Genomic DNA, 20,873 nt, shown 5'->3' with positions numbered 1-20,873 from the left:
CTGTAGGTATAATACTGTACTCTCTGTAGGTATAACACTGTACTCTCTGTAGGTATAACACTATACTCTCTGTAGGTATAACACTATACTCTCTGTAGGTATAACACTATACTCTCTGTAGGTATAACACTATACTCTCTGTAGGTATAACACTATACTCTCTGTAGGTATAACACTGTACTCTCTGTAGGTATAACACTGTACTCTCTGTAGGTATAACACTATACTCTCTGTAGGTATAACACTATACTCTCTGTAGGTATAACACTATACTCTCTGTAGGTATAATACTGTACTGTCTGTAGGTATAACACTATACTCTCTGTAGGTATAACACTATACTCTCTGTAGGTATAACACTATACTCTCTGTAGGTATAACACTATACTCTCTGTAGGTATAATACTGTACTGTCTGTAGGTATAACACTATACTCTCTGTAGGTATAACACTATACTCTCTGTAGGTATAACACTATACTCTCTGTAGGTATAACACTATACTCTCTGTAGGTATAACACTATACTCTCTGTAGGTATAACACTGTACTGTCTGTAGGTATAACACTATACTCTCTGTAGGTATAACACTATACTCTCTGTAGGTATAACACTATACTCTCTGTAGGTATAACACTATACTCTCTGTAGGTATAACACTATACTCTCTGTAGGTATAACACTGTACTGTCTGTAGGTATAACACTATACTCTCTGTAGGTATAACACTATACTCTCTGTAGGTATAACACTATACTCTCTGTAGGTATAACACTATACTCTCTGTAGGTATAACACTGTACTGTCTGTAGGTATAACACTGTACTGTCTGTAGGTATATAACACTATACTCTCTGTAGGTATAACACTATACTCTCTGTAGGTATAGCACTATACTCTCTGTAGGTATAACACTGTACTGTCTGTAGGTATAACACTATACTCTCTGTAGGTATAACACTATACTCTCTGTAGGTATAACACTGTACTGTCTGTAGGTATAACACTATACTCTCTGTAGGTATAATACTATACTCTCTGTAGGTATAACACTATACTCTCTGTAGTTATAACACTGTACTGTCTGTAGGTATAACACTATACTCTCTGTAGTTATAACACTGTACTGTCTGTAGGTATAACACTATACTCTCTGTAGGTATAACACTATACTCTCTGTAGGTATAACACTGTACTGTCTGTAGGTATAACACTATACTCTCTGTAGTTATAACACTGTACTGTCTGTAGGTATAACACTATACTCTCTGTAGGTATAACACTATACTCTCTGTAGGTATAACACTATACTCTCTGTAGTTATAACACTGTACTGTCTGTAGGTATAACACTATACTCTCTGTAGGTATAACACTATACTCTCTGTAGGTATAACACTATACTCTCTGTAGTTATAACACTGTACTGTCTGTAGGTATAACACTATACTCTCTGTAGGTATAACACTATACTCTCTGTAGGTATAACACTATACTCTCTGTAGTTATAACACTATACTCTCTGTAGGTATAACACTATACTCTCTGTAGGTATAACACTATACTCTCTGTAGTTATAACACTGTACTGTCTGTAGGTATAACACTATACTCTCTGTAGTTATAACACTGTACTGTCTGTAGGTATAACACTATACTCTCTGTAGGTATAGCACTGTACTCTCTGTAGGTATAACACTATACTCTCTGTAGGTATAACACTATACTCTCTGTAGGTATAATACTATACTCTCTGTAGGTATAACACTGTACTCTCTGTAGGTATAACACTGTACTCTCTGTAGGTATAATACTATACTCTCTGTAGGTATAACACTGTACTCTCTGTAGGTATAATACTATACTCTCTGTAGGTATAACACTGTACTCTCTGTAGGTATAATACTATACTCTCTGTAGGTATAATACTATACTCTCTGTAGGTATAATACTATACTCTCTGTAGGTATAATACTATACTCTCTGTAGGTATAATACTATACTCTCTGTAGGTATAATACTATACTCTCTGTAGGTATAACACTATACTCTCTGTAGGTATAACACTATACTCTCTGTAGGTATAATACTATACTCTCTGTAGGTATAACACTATACTCTCTGTAGGTATAATACTATACTCTCTGTAGGTATAACACTGTACTCTCTGTAGGTATAATACTATACTCTCTGTAGGTATAACACTGTACTCTCTGTAGGTATAATACTATACTCTCTGTAGGTATAATACTATACTCTCTGTAGGTATAATACTATACTCTCTGTAGGTATAACACTATACTCTCTGTAGGTATAATACTATACTCTCTGTAGGTATAACACTATACTCTCTGTAGGTATAACACTATACTCTCTGTAGGTATAATACTATACTCTCTGTAGGTATAACACTATACTCTCTGTAGGTATAACACTGTACTGTCTGTAGGTATAACACTATACTCTCTGTAGGTATAACACTATACTCTCTGTAGGTATAACACTATACTCTCTGTAGGTATAACACTGTACTGTCTGTAGGTATAACACTATACTCTCTGTAGGTATAATACTATACTCTCTGTAGGTATAATACTATACTCTCTGTAGGTATAACACTATACTCTCTGTAGGTATAACACTGTACTGTCTGTAGGTATAACACTGTACTGTCTGTAGGTATAACACTGTACTCTCTGTAGGTATAATACTATACTCTCTGTAGGTATAACACTGTACTCTCTGTAGGTATAACACTGTACTGTCTGTAGGTATAATACTATACTCTCTGTAGGTATAACACTGTACTGTCTGTAGGTATAACACTGTACTGTCTGTAGGTATAATACTATACTCTCTGTAGGTATAATACTATACTCTCTGTAGGTATAACACTATACTCTCTGTAGGTATAACACTATACTCTCTGTAGGTATAACACTATACTCTCTGTAGGTATAACACTATACTCTCTGTAGGTATAACACTATACTCTCTGTAGGTATAACACTATACTCTCTGTAGGTATAACACTATACTCTCTGTAGGTATAACACTATACTCTCTGTAGGTATAACACTATACTCTCTGTAGGTATAACACTATACTCTCTGTAGGTATAACACTATACTCTCTGTAGGTATAACACTATACTCTCTGTAGGTATAACACTATACTCTCTGTAGGTATAACACTATACTCTCTGTAGGTATAACACTGTACTGTCTGTAGGTATAACACTATACTCTCTGTAGGTATAACACTATACTCTCTGTAGGTATAACACTATACTCTCTGTAGGTATAACACTATACTCTCTGTAGGTATAACACTATACTCTCTGTAGGTATAACACTGTACTCTCTGTAGGTATAACACTATACTGTCTGTAGGTATAACACTATACTCTCTGTAGGTATAACACTATACTCTCTGTAGGTATAACACTATACTCTCTGTAGGTATAACACTATACTCTCTTTAGTTATAACACTGTACTGTCTGTAGGTATAACACTGTACTGTCTGTAGGTATAACACTATACTCTCTGTAGGTATAACACTATACTCTCTGTAGGTATAACACTATACTCTCTTTAGTTATAACACTGTACTGTCTGTAGGTATAACACTGTACTGTCTGTAGGTATAACACTGTACTGTCTGTAGGTATAACACTATACTCTCTGTAGGTATAACACTGTACTGTCTGTAGGTATAACACTGTACTGTCTGTAGGTATAACACTATACTCTCTGTAGGTATAATACTATACTCTCTGTAGGTATAACACTATACTCTCTGTAGGTATAACACTGTACTCTCTGTAGGTATAATACTATACTCTCTGTAGGTATAACACTATACTCTCTGTAGGTATAACACTGTACTCTCTGTAGGTATAATACTATACTCTCTGTAGGTATAACACTATACTCTCTGTAGGTATAATACTATACTCTCTGTAGGTATAACACTATACTCTCTGTAGGTATAACACTGTACTCTCTGTAGGTATAATACTATACTCTCTGTAGGTATAACACTATACTCTCTGTAGGTATAACACTGTACTGTCTGTAGGTATAACACTGTACTGTCTGTAGGTATAACACTGTACTGTCTGTAGGTATAACACTATACTCTCTGTAGGTATAATACTATACTCTCTGTAGGTATAACACTGTACTGTCTGTAGGTATAACACTGTACTGTCTGTAGGTATAACACTGTACTGTCTGTAGGTATAACACTATACTCTCTGTAGGTATAATACTATACTCTCTGTAGGTATAACACTGTACTGTCTGTAGGTATAACACTGTACTGTCTGTAGGTATAACACTGTACTGTCTGTAGGTATAACACTGTACTGTCTGTAGGTATAACACTGTACTCTCTGTAGGTATAACACTGTACTGTCTGTAGGTATAACACTGTACTCTCTGTAGGTATAACACTGTACTCTCTGTAGGTATAACACTGTACTCTCTGTAGGTATAACACTGTACTCTCTGTAGGTATAACACTGTACTCTCTGTAGGTATAACACTATACTCTCTGTAGGTATAACACTGTACTGTCTGTAGGTATAACACTGTACTCTCTGTAGGTATAACACTGTACTCTCTGTAGGTATAACACTATACTCTCTGTAGGTATAACACTGTACTGTCTGTAGGTATAACACTGTACTCTCTGTAGGTATAACACTATACTCTCTGTAGGTATGACACTGTACTGTCTGTAGGTATAACACTGTACTCTCTGTAGGTATAACACTATACTCTCTGTAGGTATAACACTGTACTCTCTGTAGGTATAACACTATACTCTCTGTAGGTATAACACTGTACTGTCTGTAGGTATAACACTATACTCTCTGTAGGTATGACACTGTACTGTCTGTAGGTATAACACTATACTCTCTGTAGGTATAACACTGTACTCTCTGTAGGTATAACACTGTACTCTCTGTAGGTATAACACTATACTCTCTGTAGGTATAACACTGTACTGTCTGTAGGTATAACACTATACTCTCTGTAGGTATAGCACTATACTCTCTGTAGGTATAACACTGTACTCTCTGTAGGTATAACACTGTACTCTCTGTAGGTATAGCACTATACTCTCTGTAGGTATAACACTGTACTCTCTGTAGGTATAACACTGTACTGTCTGTAGGTATAACACTGTACTGTCTGTAGGTATAACACTGTACTCTCTGTAGGTATAACACTGTACTGTCTGTAGGTATAACACTGTACTCTCTGTAGGTATAACACTGTACTGTCTGTAGGTATAACACTGTACTGTCTGTAGGTATAACACTATACTCTCTGTAGGTATAGCACTATACTCTCTGTAGGTATAACACTGTACTGTCTGTAGGTATAACACTATACTCTCTGTAGGTATAACACTATACTCTCTGTAGGTATAACACTATACTCTCTGTAGGTATAACACTATACTCTCTGTAGGTATAATACTATACTCTCTGTAGGTATAACACTATACTCTCTGTAGGTATAATACTATACTCTCTGTAGGTATAACACTATACTCTCTGTAGGTATAATACTATACTCTCTGTAGGTATAACACTGTACTGTCTGTAGGTATAACACTGTACTGTCTGTAGGTATAACACTATACTCTCTGTAGGTATAACACTGTACTGTCTGTAGGTATAACACTATACTCTCTGTAGGTATAACACTATACTCTCTGTAGGTATAACACTATACTCTCTGTAGGTATAACACTATACTCTCTGTAGGTATAACACTATACTCTCTGTAGGTATAACACTGTACTGTCTGTAGGTATAACACTATACTCTCTGTAGGTATAACACTATACTCTCTGTAGGTATAACACTATACTCTCTGTAGGTATAACACTATACTCTCTGTAGGTATAACACTATACTCTCTGTAGGTATAACACTATACTCTCTGTAGGTATAACACTGTACTGTCTGTAGGTATAACACTATACTCTCTGTAGGTATAACACTATACTCTCTGTAGGTATAACACTATACTCTCTGTAGGTATAATACTGTACTGTCTGTAGGTATATAACACTATACTCTCTGTAGGTATAATACTATACTCTCTGTAGGTATAACACTATACTCTCTGTAGGTATAGCACTATACTCTCTGTAGGTATAACACTGTACTGTCTGTAGGTATAACACTATACTCTCTGTAGGTATAACACTATACTCTCTGTAGGTATAACACTGTACTGTCTGTAGGTATAACACTATACTCTCTGTAGGTATAACACTATACTCTCTGTAGGTATAACACTGTACTGTCTGTAGGTATAACACTATACTCTCTGTAGGTATAACACTATACTCTCTGTAGGTATAACACTGTACTGTCTGTAGGTATAACACTATACTCTCTGTAGTTATAACACTGTACTGTCTGTAGGTATAACACTATACTCTCTGTAGGTATAACACTATACTCTCTGTAGTTATAACACTGTACTGTCTGTAGGTATAACACTATACTCTCTGTAGGTATAACACTGTACTGTCTGTAGGTATAACACTATACTCTCTGTAGTTATAACACTGTACTCTCTGTAGGTATAATACTATACTCTCTGTAGGTATAACACTGTACTCTCTGTAGGTATAATACTATACTCTCTGTAGGTATAATACTATACTCTCTGTAGGTATAATACTGTACTCTCTGTAGGTATAACACTATACTCTCTGTAGGTATAATACTATACTCTCTGTAGGTATAATACTATACTCTCTGTAGGTATAATACTATACTCTCTGTAGGTATAACACTGTACTCTCTGTAGGTATAACACTGTACTCTCTGTAGGTATAATACTATACTCTCTGTAGGTATAATACTATACTCTCTGTAGGTATAATACTATACTCTCTGTAGGTATAACACTGTACTCTCTGTAGGTATAATACTATACTCTCTGTAGGTATAACACTGTACTCTCTGTAGGTATAATACTATACTCTCTGTAGGTATAATACTATACTCTCTGTAGGTATAATACTATACTCTCTGTAGGTATAACACTGTACTCTCTGTAGGTATAGCACTGTACTCTCTGTAGGTATAATACTATACTCTCTGTAGGTATAACACTGTACTCTCTGTAGGTATAATACTATACTCTCTGTAGGTATAACACTGTACTCTCTGTAGGTATAATACTATACTCTCTGTAGGTATAATACTATACTCTCTGTAGGTATAACACTATACTCTCTGTAGGTATAACACTATACTCTCTGTAGGTATAATACTATACTCTCTGTAGGTATAACACTATACTCTCTGTAGGTATAATACTATACTCTCTGTAGGTATAACACTATACTGTCTGTAGGTATAACACTATACTCTCTGTAGGTATAATACTATACTCTCTGTAGGTATAACACTATACTCTCTGTAGGTATAACACTATACTCTCTGTAGGTATAATACTATACTCTCTGTAGGTATAACACTATACTCTCTGTAGGTATAATACTATACTCTCTGTAGGTATAACACTGTACTGTCTGTAGGTATAACACTATACTCTCTGTAGGTATAACACTGTACTCTCTGTAGGTATAACACTGTACTCTCTGTAGGTATAACACTGTACTCTCTGTAGGTATAACACTATACTCTCTGTAGGTATAATACTGTACTCTCTGTAGGTATAATACTATACTCTCTGTAGGTATAACACTGTACTGTCTGTAGGTATAATACTATACTCTCTGTAGGTATAACACTATACTCTCTGTAGGTATAACACTATACTCTCTGTAGGTATAACACTATACTCTCTGTAGGTATAACACTATACTCTCTGTAGGTATAGCACTATACTCTCTGTAGGTATAACACTATACTCTCTGTAGGTATAACACTATACTCTCTGTAGGTATAACACTATACTCTCTGTAGGTATAGCACTGTACTCTCTGTAGGTATAACACTATACTCTCTGTAGGTATAACATTGTACTCTCTGTAGGTATAACACTATACTCTCTGTAGGTATAACACTATACTCTCTGTAGGTATAACACTATACTCTCTGTAGGTATAACACTATACTCTCTGTAGGTATAACACTATACTCTCTGTAGGTATAGCACTATACTCTCTGTAGGTATAACACTATACTCTCTGTAGGTATAATACTATACTCTCTGTAGGTATAATACTATACTCTCTGTAGGTATAACACTATACTCTCTGTAGGTATAACACTATACTCTCTGTAGGTATAACACTATACTCTCTGTAGGTATAACACTATACTCTCTGTAGGTATAACACTGTACTGTCTGTAGGTATAATACTATACTCTCTGTAGGTATAATACTATACTCTCTGTAGGTATAACACTATACTCTCTGTAGGTATAACACTGTACTGTCTGTAGGTATAATACTATACTCTCTGTAGGTATAACACTATACTCTCTGTAGGTATAACACTATACTCTCTGTAGGTATAACACTATACTCTCTGTAGGTATAATACTGTACTCTCTGTAGGTATAATACTATACTCTCTGTAGGTATAACACTGTACTGTCTGTAGGTATAACACTATACTCTCTGTAGGTATAATACTATACTCTCTGTAGGTATAACACTGTACTCTCTGTAGGTATAACACTGTACTGTCTGTAGGTATAACACTATACTCTCTGTAGGTATAACACTATACTCTCTGTAGGTATAACACTATACTCTCTGTAGGTATAATACTGTACTCTCTGTAGGTATAATACTATACTCTCTGTAGGTATAACACTGTACTCTCTGTAGGTATAACACTGTACTGTCTGTAGGTATAACACTGTACTGTCTGTAGGTATAACACTATACTCTCTGTAGGTATAATACTATACTCTCTGTAGGTATAACACTATACTCTCTGTAGGTATAACACTATACTCTCTGTAGGTATAACACTATACTCTCTGTAGGTATAACACTATACTCTCTGTAGGTATAACACTATACTCTCTGTAGGTATAATACTATACTCTCTGTAGGTATAATACTATACTCTCTGTAGGTATAACACTATACTCTCTGTAGGTATAACACTGTACTGTCTGTAGGTATAACACTATACTCTCTGTAGGTATAACACTATACTCTCTGTAGGTATAACACTGTACTCTCTGTAGGTATAACACTGTACTGTCTGTAGGTATAACACTATACTCTCTGTAGGTATAATACTATACTCTCTGTAGGTATAACACTGTACTCTCTGTAGGTATAACACTGTACTGTCTGTAGGTATAATACTATACTCTCTGTAGGTATAACACTGTACTGTCTGTAGGTATAATACTATACTCTCTGTAGGTATAACTGACAGAGCCGATTCTCAGTTCTATGTAATGTGGGTTTATAAGTTCTATTCATATTGTTAATGTGTTCAACTAATTAATCATTCAATTGAATAGATGATGTATATTCTTCTCCTTATGTGTGCAGGAGCCAGAGACTGCATATTAGGTGGTTTGTTATCGTTACAGCTACAGATGTTTACATAGTTTCCTTATCTCTAAGTCCAGCAGAAGCTTGCTGTCTCTGTATCCTCTGCTCTGCCTGCTAACTTCAAGTACTGAGTACTCATAGAGTACTTCCTAAGCCCTGCCTCCTGCTTAACTGTATCTCCTGTCTCATGTTGCTATATAAACCAATGTAAAAGTATTTGTACTCCAGAAATGATTCAGGTCAAGCTGTACATTGCTCCTTGCGCAAGTAAAAAGAAGGAGATCTCCGTTGTGTCTGTGTCTATCTTATTCCAATGTGTGATCTGAGCCTAAGGTGTTTGTAAAATGATAAAGCAATCTATCATTACAATGGTCCTTCGAGCCGGATGTCAGAGCTGTTCCAAGAAGAGTAAGAAGGAAGACGCCGCTGGAAAAGTCTGCAGCCAGGACCCGGATCCTGAAAAAATCCTGGAGCGTTGAATTCGCCTCCAGGCCGGTGGTCATCTCGTCTTATCATCTGCTCTTCAAGGAACGGCCGACGGCATTTGAACGCTGATCACACAACTATAAGATAGCACGTGAGTGAGACACAAAAGTTGTCTATCTGCGTGCATATAGACATAGGCCTAAGCACTGAATAAGCAGTGAAATCTTAGGATATTTTGCTTGTTTTAGAAGCAACAGAGTGATTTATTTCCTGCAAATTGTATACTGTAGTGTGTATGAAATCACAGATATTGACAGACGTGCGTCATCACTATGTGTATCCAAAACGCGATCTGAGTGAGTTATCCGGGTCTAACGATTTTCTCTCCGCGGTCATCACTATGAGTGAGCCGTGAGCACTTTTCCGGATCATCTTCTAGAATAACCCACGAGGTATCTGTATTCAGTCTAAATCTAGAATAACCCCCATTTCATTCTAAGGGGTGTTCGGTCTAGATTGGATGGGAGTACTCTTGGGTGTTCGATGAGAAATCCGTTGGAACGTGGTGAAACTGAATGTGTGATCTGAGCCTAAGGTGTTTGTAAAATGATAAAGCAATCTATCAATAACACTGTACTGTCTGTAGGTATAATACTATACTCTCTGTAGGTATAACACTATACTCTCTGTAGGTATAACACTATACTCTCTGTAGGTATAACACTATACTCTCTGTAGGTATAACACTATACTCTCTGTAGGTATAACACTATACTCTCTGTAGGTATAACACTATACTCTCTGTAGGTATAACACTATACTCTCTGTAGGTATAATACTATACTCTCTGTAGGTATAACACTATACTCTCTGTAGTTATAACACTGTACTGTCTGTAGGTATAACACTATACTCTCTGTAGGTATAACACTGTACTGTCTGTAGGTATAATACTATACTCTCTGTAGGTATAACACTGTACTGTCTGTAGGTATAACACTGTACTGTCTGTAGGTATAACACTATACTCTCTGTAGGTATAACACTATACTCTCTGTAGGTATAACACTGTACTGTCTGTAGGTATAACACTGTACTCTCTGTAGGTATAACACTGTACTGTCTGTAGGTATAACACTGTACTCTCTGTAGGTATAACACTGTACTCTCTGTAGGTATAACACTGTACTCTCTGTAGGTATAACACTATACTCTCTGTAGGTATAACACTGTACTCTCTGTAGGTATAACACTGTACTCTCTGTAGGTATAACACTATACTCTCTGTAGGTATAACACTATACTCTCTGTAGGTATAACACTATACTCTCTGTAGGTATAATACTGTACTCTCTGTAGGTATAACACTGTACTCTCTGTAGGTATAACACTATACTCTCTGTAGGTATAACACTATACTCTCTGTAGGTATAACACTATACTCTCTGTAGGTATAACACTATACTCTCTGTAGGTATAACACTATACTCTCTGTAGGTATAACACTGTACTCTCTGTAGGTATAACACTGTACTCTCTGTAGGTATAACACTATACTCTCTGTAGGTATAACACTATACTCTCTGTAGGTATAACACTATACTCTCTGTAGGTATAATACTGTACTGTCTGTAGGTATAACACTATACTCTCTGTAGGTATAACACTATACTCTCTGTAGGTATAACACTATACTCTCTGTAGGTATAACACTATACTCTCTGTAGGTATAATACTGTACTGTCTGTAGGTATAACACTATACTCTCTGTAGGTATAACACTATACTCTCTGTAGGTATAACACTATACTCTCTGTAGGTATAACACTATACTCTCTGTAGGTATAACACTATACTCTCTGTAGGTATAACACTGTACTGTCTGTAGGTATAACACTATACTCTCTGTAGTTATAACACTGTACTGTCTGTAGGTATAACACTATACTCTCTGTAGGTATAACACTATACTCTCTGTAGGTATAACACTATACTCTCTGTAGGTATAACACTATACTCTCTGTAGGTATAACACTATACTCTCTGTAGGTATAACACTGTACTGTCTGTAGGTATAACACTATACTCTCTGTAGGTATAACACTATACTCTCTGTAGGTATAACACTATACTCTCTGTAGGTATAACACTATACTCTCTGTAGGTATAACACTGTACTGTCTGTAGGTATAACACTATACTCTCTGTAGGTATAACACTATACTCTCTGTAGGTATAACACTATACTCTCTGTAGGTATAACACTATACTCTCTGTAGGTATAACACTATACTCTCTGTAGGTATAACACTGTACTGTCTGTAGGTATAACACTGTACTGTCTGTAGGTATATAACACTATACTCTCTGTAGGTATAACACTATACTCTCTGTAGGTATAGCACTATACTCTCTGTAGGTATAACACTGTACTGTCTGTAGGTATAACACTATACTCTCTGTAGGTATAACACTATACTCTCTGTAGGTATAACACTGTACTGTCTGTAGGTATAACACTATACTCTCTGTAGGTATAATACTATACTCTCTGTAGGTATAACACTATACTCTCTGTAGTTATAACACTGTACTGTCTGTAGGTATAACACTATACTCTCTGTAGTTATAACACTGTACTGTCTGTAGGTATAATACTATACTCTCTGTAGGTATAACACTATACTCTCTGTAGGTATAACACTATACTCTCTGTAGGTATAACACTATACTCTCTGTAGGTATAACACTATACTGTCTGTAGGTATAACACTGTACTGTCTGTAGGTATAACACTATACTCTCTGTAGGTATAACACTGTACTCTCTGTAGGTATAACACTATACTCTCTGTAGGTATAACACTGTACTCTCTGTAGGTATAACACTATACTCTCTGTAGGTATAACACTATACTGTCTGTAGGTATAACACTGTACTCTCTGTAGGTATAACACTGTACTCTCTGTAGGTATAACACTATACTCTCTGTAGGTATAACACTATACTGTCTGTAGGTATAACACTGTACTGTCTGTAGGTATAACACTATACTCTCTGTAGGTATAACACTGTACTCTCTGTAGGTATAACACTATACTCTCTGTAGGTATAACACTATACTCTCTGTAGGTATAACACTGTACTGTCTGTAGGTATAACACTGTACTCTCTGTAGGTATAACACTGTACTCTCTGTAGGTATAACACTATACTCTCTGTAGGTATAACACTATACTCTCTGTAGGTATAACACTGTACTCTCTGTAGGTATAACACTATACTCTCTGTAGGTATAACACTGTACTGTCTGTAGGTATAACACTATACTCTCTGTAGGTATAACACTGTACTCTCTGTAGGTATAACACTATACTCTCTGTAGGTATAACACTGTACTGTCTGTAGGTATAACACTGTACTCTCTGTAGGTATAACACTATACTCTCTGTAGGTATGACACTGTACTGTCTGTAGGTATAACACTGTACTCTCTGTAGGTATAACACTATACTCTCTGTAGGTATAACACTGTACTCTCTGTAGGTATAACACTGTACTCTCTGTAGGTATAACACTATACTCTCTGTAGGTATAACACTGTACTGTCTGTAGGTATAACACTATACTCTCTGTAGGTATGACACTGTACTGTCTGTAGGTATAACACTATACTCTCTGTAGGTATAACACTGTACTCTCTGTAGGTATAACACTATACTCTCTGTAGGTATAACACTGTACTGTCTGTAGGTATAACACTATACTCTCTGTAGGTATAACACTGTACTGTCTGTAGGTATAACACTGTACTGTCTGTAGGTATAACACTATACTCTCTGTAGGTATAACACTATACTCTCTGTAGGTATAACACTGTACTCTCTGTAGGTATAATACTATACTCTCTGTAGGTATAACACTGTACTGTCTGTAGGTATAATACTATACTCTCTGTAGGTATAACACTATACTCTCTGTAGGTATAATACTATACTCTCTGTAGGTATAACACTGTACTGTCTGTAGGTATAACACTGTACTGTCTGTAGGTATAACACTATACTCTCTGTAGGTATAACACTGTACTGTCTGTAGGTATAACACTGTACTGTCTGTAGGTATAACACTATACTCTCTGTAGGTATAACACTATACTCTCTGTAGGTATAACACTGTACTCTCTGTAGGTATAACACTGTACTCTCTGTAGGTATAACACTATACTCTCTGTAGGTATAATACTATACTCTCTGTAGGTATAACACTATACTCTCTGTAGGTATAACACTATACTCTCTGTAGGTATAACACTGTACTGTCTGTAGGTATAACACTGTACTGTCTGTAGGTATAACACTATACTCTCTGTAGGTATAACACTGTACTCTCTGTAGGTATAACACTATACTCTCTGTAGGTATAACACTATACTCTCTGTAGGTATAACACTATACTCTCTGTAGGTATAACACTATACTCTCTGTAGGTATAACACTATACTCTCTGTAGGTATAACACTATACTCTCTGTAGGTATAACACTATACTCTCTGTAGGTATAACACTGTACTGTCTGTAGGTATAACACTGTACTCTCTGTAGGTATAACACTGTACTCTCTGTAGGTATAACACTATACTCTCTGTAGGTATAACACTATACTCTCTGTAGGTATAACACTGTACTGTCTGTAGGTATAACACTATACTCTCTGTAGGTATAACACTGTACTGTCTGTAGGTATAACACTATACTCTCTGTAGGTATAACACTGTACTGTCTGTAGGTATAACACTGTACTGTCTGTAGGTATAACACTATACTCTCTGTAGGTATAACACTGTACTGTCTGTAGGTATAGCACTGTACTCTCTGTAGGTATAACACTATACTCTCTGTAGGTATAACACTGTACTCTCTGTAGGTATAACACTGTACTCTCTGTAGGTATAACACTATACTCTCTGTAGGTATAACACTATACTCTCTGTAGGTATAACACTGTACTGTCTGTAGGTATAACACTATACTCTCTGTAGGTATAACACTATACTCTCTGTAGGTATAACACTGTACTGTCTGTAGGTATAACACTGTACTGTCTGTAGGTATAGCACTGTACTCTCTGTAGGTATAACACTATACTCTCTGTAGGTATAACACTGTACTCTCTGTAGGTATAACACTGTACTCTCTGTAGGTATAACACTATACTCTCTGTAGGTATAGCACTGTACTCTCTGTAGGTATAACACTATACTCTCTGTAGGTATAACACTATACTCTCTGTAGGTATAACACTATACTCTCTGTAGGTATAACACTATACTCTCTGTAGGTATAATACTATACTCTCTGTAGGTATAATACTATACTCTCTGTAGGTATAATACTATACTCTCTGTAGGTATAACACTATACTCTCTTTAGGTATAATACTATACTCTCTGTAGGTATAATACTATACTCTCTGTAGGTATAATACTATACTCTCTGTAGGTATAATACTATACTCTCTGTAGGTATAACACTATACTCTCTGTAGGTATAACACTATACTCTCTGTAGGTATAATACTATACTCTCTGTAGGTATAACACTATACTCTCTGTAGCTACAGTATAACACTGTACTGTCTGTAGGTATAACACTGTACTGTCTGTAGGTATAACACTGTACTCTCTGTAGGTATAATACTATACTCTCTGTAGGTATAGCACTGTACTCTCTGTAGGTATAATACTATACTCTCTGTACCTACAGTATACCACTGTACTCTCTGTAGGTATAATACCTGTCTGTCCAGCATCAAATGCTGGATGAGTGAGAACTTCCTTAGCTAAATGAGGATAAGACAGAAGTTCTCATAATTGGGAACAGGGAGCAGAGAGAATCAATAATAAGTAGAAAGCTGACTGTAGAAAGTAACACTGCAGTAAAGAACCTGGGGGTTATTATTGATTCTGAATACAATTTTAATACACACATTAATCATGTTACCAAGATTGCTTTCTTTCATCTTAGAAATATTGCACTAATTAAAGCCCATCTGTCGTTGAACGATGCAAAAACGTTGATCCACGCTTTTGTTTTCTCTCGGCTTGATTACTGCAATGCATTTTTTTTCTGGCTTGCCAAAGAAAACAACTGACAGATAATAACTTTTAAAAAATGCGTCAGCCAGAGTTTTAACTAGCCTACTCTCTGTAGATATAATACTGTACTATAATAATGTCGAAAAATGTTCGTCGACTACCTTTTAAAACTAAATTAAAACGAAACTACGGTGACTAAAACTAAGACTAAATATATTGACAATTTTGTCAACAAATAAAGACTATAAATAGACTAAAACTTTAGGGAGGGACTATGGAGAAGAGATACAGTAGAATTAAAAGACAAGTCATTTTATGTTTGGTTGCACTCGGGTGTTGCACTCTGAAAATAGCAGATCTACAAGTTGACGCGTTGTTTGTTTGTAGATCGGCTATTTCCAGCATGCAACCAAGTGTAAAATCAGCCAGTACGACGCCATCAAGGCACCGCCAAAATACATTTTAGTCGACTAAATCAACTGTAGATTTACTCGATTCAAATCTTGTGGTATTAGAAAGAAAAAAAAACTAAAACATTTCAGATGACTAAAACTAAATGGTATTTTATTAAAACTAAATCAAAATTTGGTGTCAAAATCAACACTGCTCTGTGCTGTATATACTGTACCTGTGGAGTTACAGTGTGTGCCAGGGGGACAGGGTAGACAGTCTCCCTTGCTGCCCGCCCCAGGTAGGGCTCTGTAGGTATAGTAGGGACACTCCCTGGGTCCTGCCGATGCACCATAACCATCACAGTAATGACCAGCAGGACACAGATACAGGACTGGGTCACCTGTGTGGAGGTCATGGGTTTAAGTCAGTGAGTCTCAAACCTTTTTTCACGTCAAGGACCCCCAAATTATGATTTATTTGGCCACAGACTCCCCACCAGACAGTATTTTGTGGCAGAAAGACCCCCATACAAGGTATGGGAAGTAGCTGATCTACCAGCTCTTAACTTGTCGCATTGCGACGCGTTGTGAGATTGACTGGTCGTTTTCAAATAGCCGATGTCTGGGGTCCAATCCATTAGGACCCCAGAGTGGGTTCCTTGAGGGGGTTCCAGTACCTACCCAAATAAATAATTGCTTCAGAAAACCCCACTCCACTGGACCTCCAAAAGGCTTTTGACACCTTTAATCACTCTATATTGATTGATAAATTAAAATCCTATATCTGGAGGGGAGAGAACAGGTGGTGGAGGTGATCCACCTGTATACTAGGGACTTTACTGCTATGTAAACGACATGACATCAGCTTGTGACTGCAACTTGGACCCCAATGGAAACAAGCTACAGGCTTTCTTTTCTATTAGCAGACCTTGTATTTAACTGTACTTTCCTGTGCTTTTTTTGCAAACTGCTAATAAAGTATTCAATCAAAAGCTTGTTAGTAACCAAATGGACTCTTCACGACAAGCTCACAACGTGTTGTGAGCTTGTGAGATCGGCTATTTGCAAAAAACTGCAAAAAACGTTCCCCACTATATGGATGCTGGGGTTTAAGTGGTTAAAACAGTTTGGCGTTAGAAAGCTGTACAGTACCAGCTTTGCACCAGTGTTGAGGCGGGCAGGGCAGGCAATCTTGTAGACTGGCACCTCCCGGGGACCGTCTGATGGTGTTGGCAGGGCACATCTCTGCCCTCAGCACACCCTCAGGGCAGAAGAAACCTGGCACCAAGTAAGTGCATGCATTTCTAGTTAATCCATTAAGACCGGGAACGCACCTGTGTTATTTAATTTTTTTTACTACCATCTGTGCTTCTGGGGTTCCCTGGAACAAGTGAGATGGGGGTCCGCGGCCAAATACATATCATTTTGGGGGGCCTTAACATGGAAAAGTTGGAGCACCACTGATATAGCAACATACTGTTAGGATTTAGAAAACATTTTTAGGGCGCAGACCCCCCATCTCAAAATGTTTTGTTCCAGGGACCCCCAAGAAGCAAATATTTGAGTTACAAATGTATGCTTTAAAAATATATATATTAAAAGATTTGCACAAACTTCTTTTTCAAAAATAGCAGATTTACAAGCTCATAGCACGGCACTCTGTGCCACGCTATGAGCTTGTAGATCCGCTATTTTTGAATAGCCAAAGAAATCTAAAATGACACAGATGCGTTCCCAGATTGAATGGGATAAAGCCTAATTTATACCCTGTAGAAGCCAAGGGATGGTGTCACTCTTAGACAAGCAACACTGCTGTGCCATGGAATACGATTAAGTGACAGTATTTAACAAAGATTTGGAAAGGTGTTGATGTAGTTTTTAAAGTGTTTAACCATTTCATCGCAATGCGTTGTGAGATGTGTGCATAAGATTTGAAAAACAATTTGTAAAACATTTGTGAATTGTTTTTATTTAGACAAGCTGATCATTATTTTATTAAATGTTTTTGTGCAAAATTGTGAAAAACTTTGAAAGTGTTGAATGCAGTGTGTACCTGGTGGAAATGTTCCAGTGTTTAAAGTGTTGAATGCAGTGTGTACCTGGTGGACATGTTCCAGTGTTTAAAGTGTTGAATGCAGTGCGTACCTGGTGGACATGTTCCAGTGTTTAAAGTGTTGAATGCAGTGCGTACCTGGTGGACATGTTCCAGTGTTTGAAGTGTTGAATGCAGTGCGTACATGTACCTGGTGGACATGTTCCAGTGTTTAAAGTGTTGAATGCAGTGCGTACCTGGTGGACATGTTCCAGCGCACTGCATCTTCCACTCACAGTGGCTCCAGTTGGAAACGTGTCCCTGAGGGGTGAAGGCTGCACTGCCTGAAAGGCACAGGTACCCTGCAGCACACACACCCTGGATCTTACCAGCCCTGGACAGAACAGAGTGTTGATTGATTATTTGAATACATTTAAAACATATCTGACACAAATCAACAGTGTTTTTTTATTTAATGGACATTTTAAGCTGTTTGTTGAGCCGGGGCTCCTGAACATGACATAAGTATGTAAAATATTGTTGCTGTCGGGCAGAAACCTTGTGTCTCCATATTTCAACTTGTTTTGTTTGGTAAATTATTGGCCAATTTCGTCACAAATAGTATCACACAAAATTTGCAAAAATAGCTGATCTACAAGCTATTTCTGAAATATTTGGAAAGTGAAAGTGGTTAATTATCTGTGGGTTTTATAAATATGTAACCAATGAAACGTATCAACAAGACCTTGTGACTAAATAATAACTACAGTACATTGGATTGCATTGGAACACGTGTTCTATTTTCCATTTCCTAAAAAAGGTACAGTTTTGGACATACAAGGTTTCCGCCCGACAGCGAACAATATATAATATCGTCACTGTCACTCGTCACTGTGATAAAAAAACAAAAAAAATTAAGTAGCAGATCTACAAGCTCAAAACGTGTTGCTTCGCACCGCATTTCGAGCTTGCAGATCTGCTACTTTTGTGATGCTTTTGTGTGATGCTGTTTTATGATCAAGTAGGGCGTTCATTTACGAAAAAACACAAAAAGTTAAAATATCGAGATATGAGGTTTCTGCCCGACAGCAGCGACATATTATCTTACCTGCAGTACTTCCCTGGGGGACAGGGTAAGCACTCTCTCTCTTCCTGTAACCCTCGTTGCTGTGGCGGGGTGTACGTGCCATGAGGGCACGGCTGAGGCACCATGGTGGCTGTCAACAAGATAACGTATTACAAAGGAACAGAAATATAATGGGTGTATTTCAAACCAAACTGAAGCAAACATGAAAAAATATTCTCATGAACAAAAAGGCCTGCACACTGCTCTTGCTCAGCAGCCTCTTTGATTCAAATTGACAGACGTTTCGGTCCCACTGGACCTTCATCAAGAGTGTCTAAGACACCTGATGAAGGTCCAAAGCACCTACATCCAAAAGAAGTGGATGAGCGAATACTTCCTTTACATGTATTTCAAACCAGACATTAACCTGCCATAATTATGTGTCTTTTTGTGGTCTGATAAGATCTTATTTACGCTCAAATAGAACATCTTTCTCTCTTGGTTTGTTTTCTGTGATATTGCAGCATGCCTAAATGAAATGAGTCATTCCCATTATTACTGTTGCATTCTGGATGAATGCAAGACAATGTGATCCATAACAGCAATGTGATACTTTGTCTAGGTCCTCTAGCTTCTACGGGCCGACGGCTTGGAATAAACTCCCATTACACCTAAAACAGGTAGCCCCTGTGTATAGCTTTAAAGCACATCTCAAGACCTATTTCTTCACTCTTGCTTTTAGTTGATTTTTCAATCTCTGTGTTGTTATTCATGTCCTCTTTGATTTGCCTGATTCACTGCTTTTTTTGCTATGTTTTTAATGTTGTTTTATGTTTTTGCTTTAATTTTTTGCTTTATTGTTAATCATTTGAACTTTTTTCTTAAAGCACTTGTGGTTTATTCTTGCTCTGTAAAGCACGTTGAGCTGCATTTCATGTCATGAAAGGTGCTATTGTCATTAAAAAAAGTGAGTTGCCACAGCAAGATACAGTGTGCGGGACTTCTTGTTTGATTCAGATGAAAGGTGCTATAAAATCAAGGACCCCCAAATTGATATATATTTGGTCGCGGACCCCCATCTCAAAATATGTTGTGCCAGGGAACCCCAGAAGCAAAGACTTGTGTTAAAAATGTTCGTTTAAAAAATAAGCATTCAAAAACTTGCCGCGTTATGAGCTTGTATATCTGCTATTTTTGAATAGCTAAAGTATAAAATAATAGCTAAAGTGGTTAAAATGATTGTGACGCTATATTAACTACTTTGGCTGGGGACCCCCCCCCCTCCAAGGACCCCACTATAAGAACCAATGTTCTAGAACAGTGGTTCTCAA

General features: G+C 37.0%; 1 protein-coding gene across 1 annotated transcript in view; it reads right to left on the bottom strand.

Moving 5' to 3' along the window:
- Positions 1 to 19,690, bottom strand: part of LOC311050528 (uncharacterized protein) — a gene marked incomplete at its 3' end in the record, with an annotated part of 55,407 nt that extends 35,717 nt beyond the window's left edge. Inside the window, exons 1-4 of the mRNA XM_084064613.1 lie at positions 19,585 to 19,690; positions 18,734 to 18,870; positions 17,597 to 17,722; positions 16,681 to 16,845 (exon numbers count right to left, since the gene is read on the bottom strand). Coding sequence (XP_083920739.1) covers positions 16,681 to 16,845; positions 17,597 to 17,722; positions 18,734 to 18,870; positions 19,585 to 19,688 — 532 coding nt within the window. The 5' untranslated portion in view covers positions 19,689 to 19,690. The remainder of the gene's footprint in view (positions 1 to 16,680; positions 16,846 to 17,596; positions 17,723 to 18,733; positions 18,871 to 19,584) is intronic.
- Between the last annotated feature and the right edge of the window lie 1,183 nt (positions 19,691 to 20,873).

The sequence above is a fragment of the Gymnoscopelus microlampas genome (assembly GCF_963454915.1).
Source record: "Gymnoscopelus microlampas genome assembly, chromosome: 8".
Classification (NCBI taxonomy): domain Eukaryota; kingdom Metazoa; phylum Chordata; class Actinopteri; order Myctophiformes; family Myctophidae; genus Gymnoscopelus; species Gymnoscopelus microlampas.
Note: the sequence above shows the minus strand (reverse complement) of the source record. Positions and strands in the feature narration are given on the sequence as shown.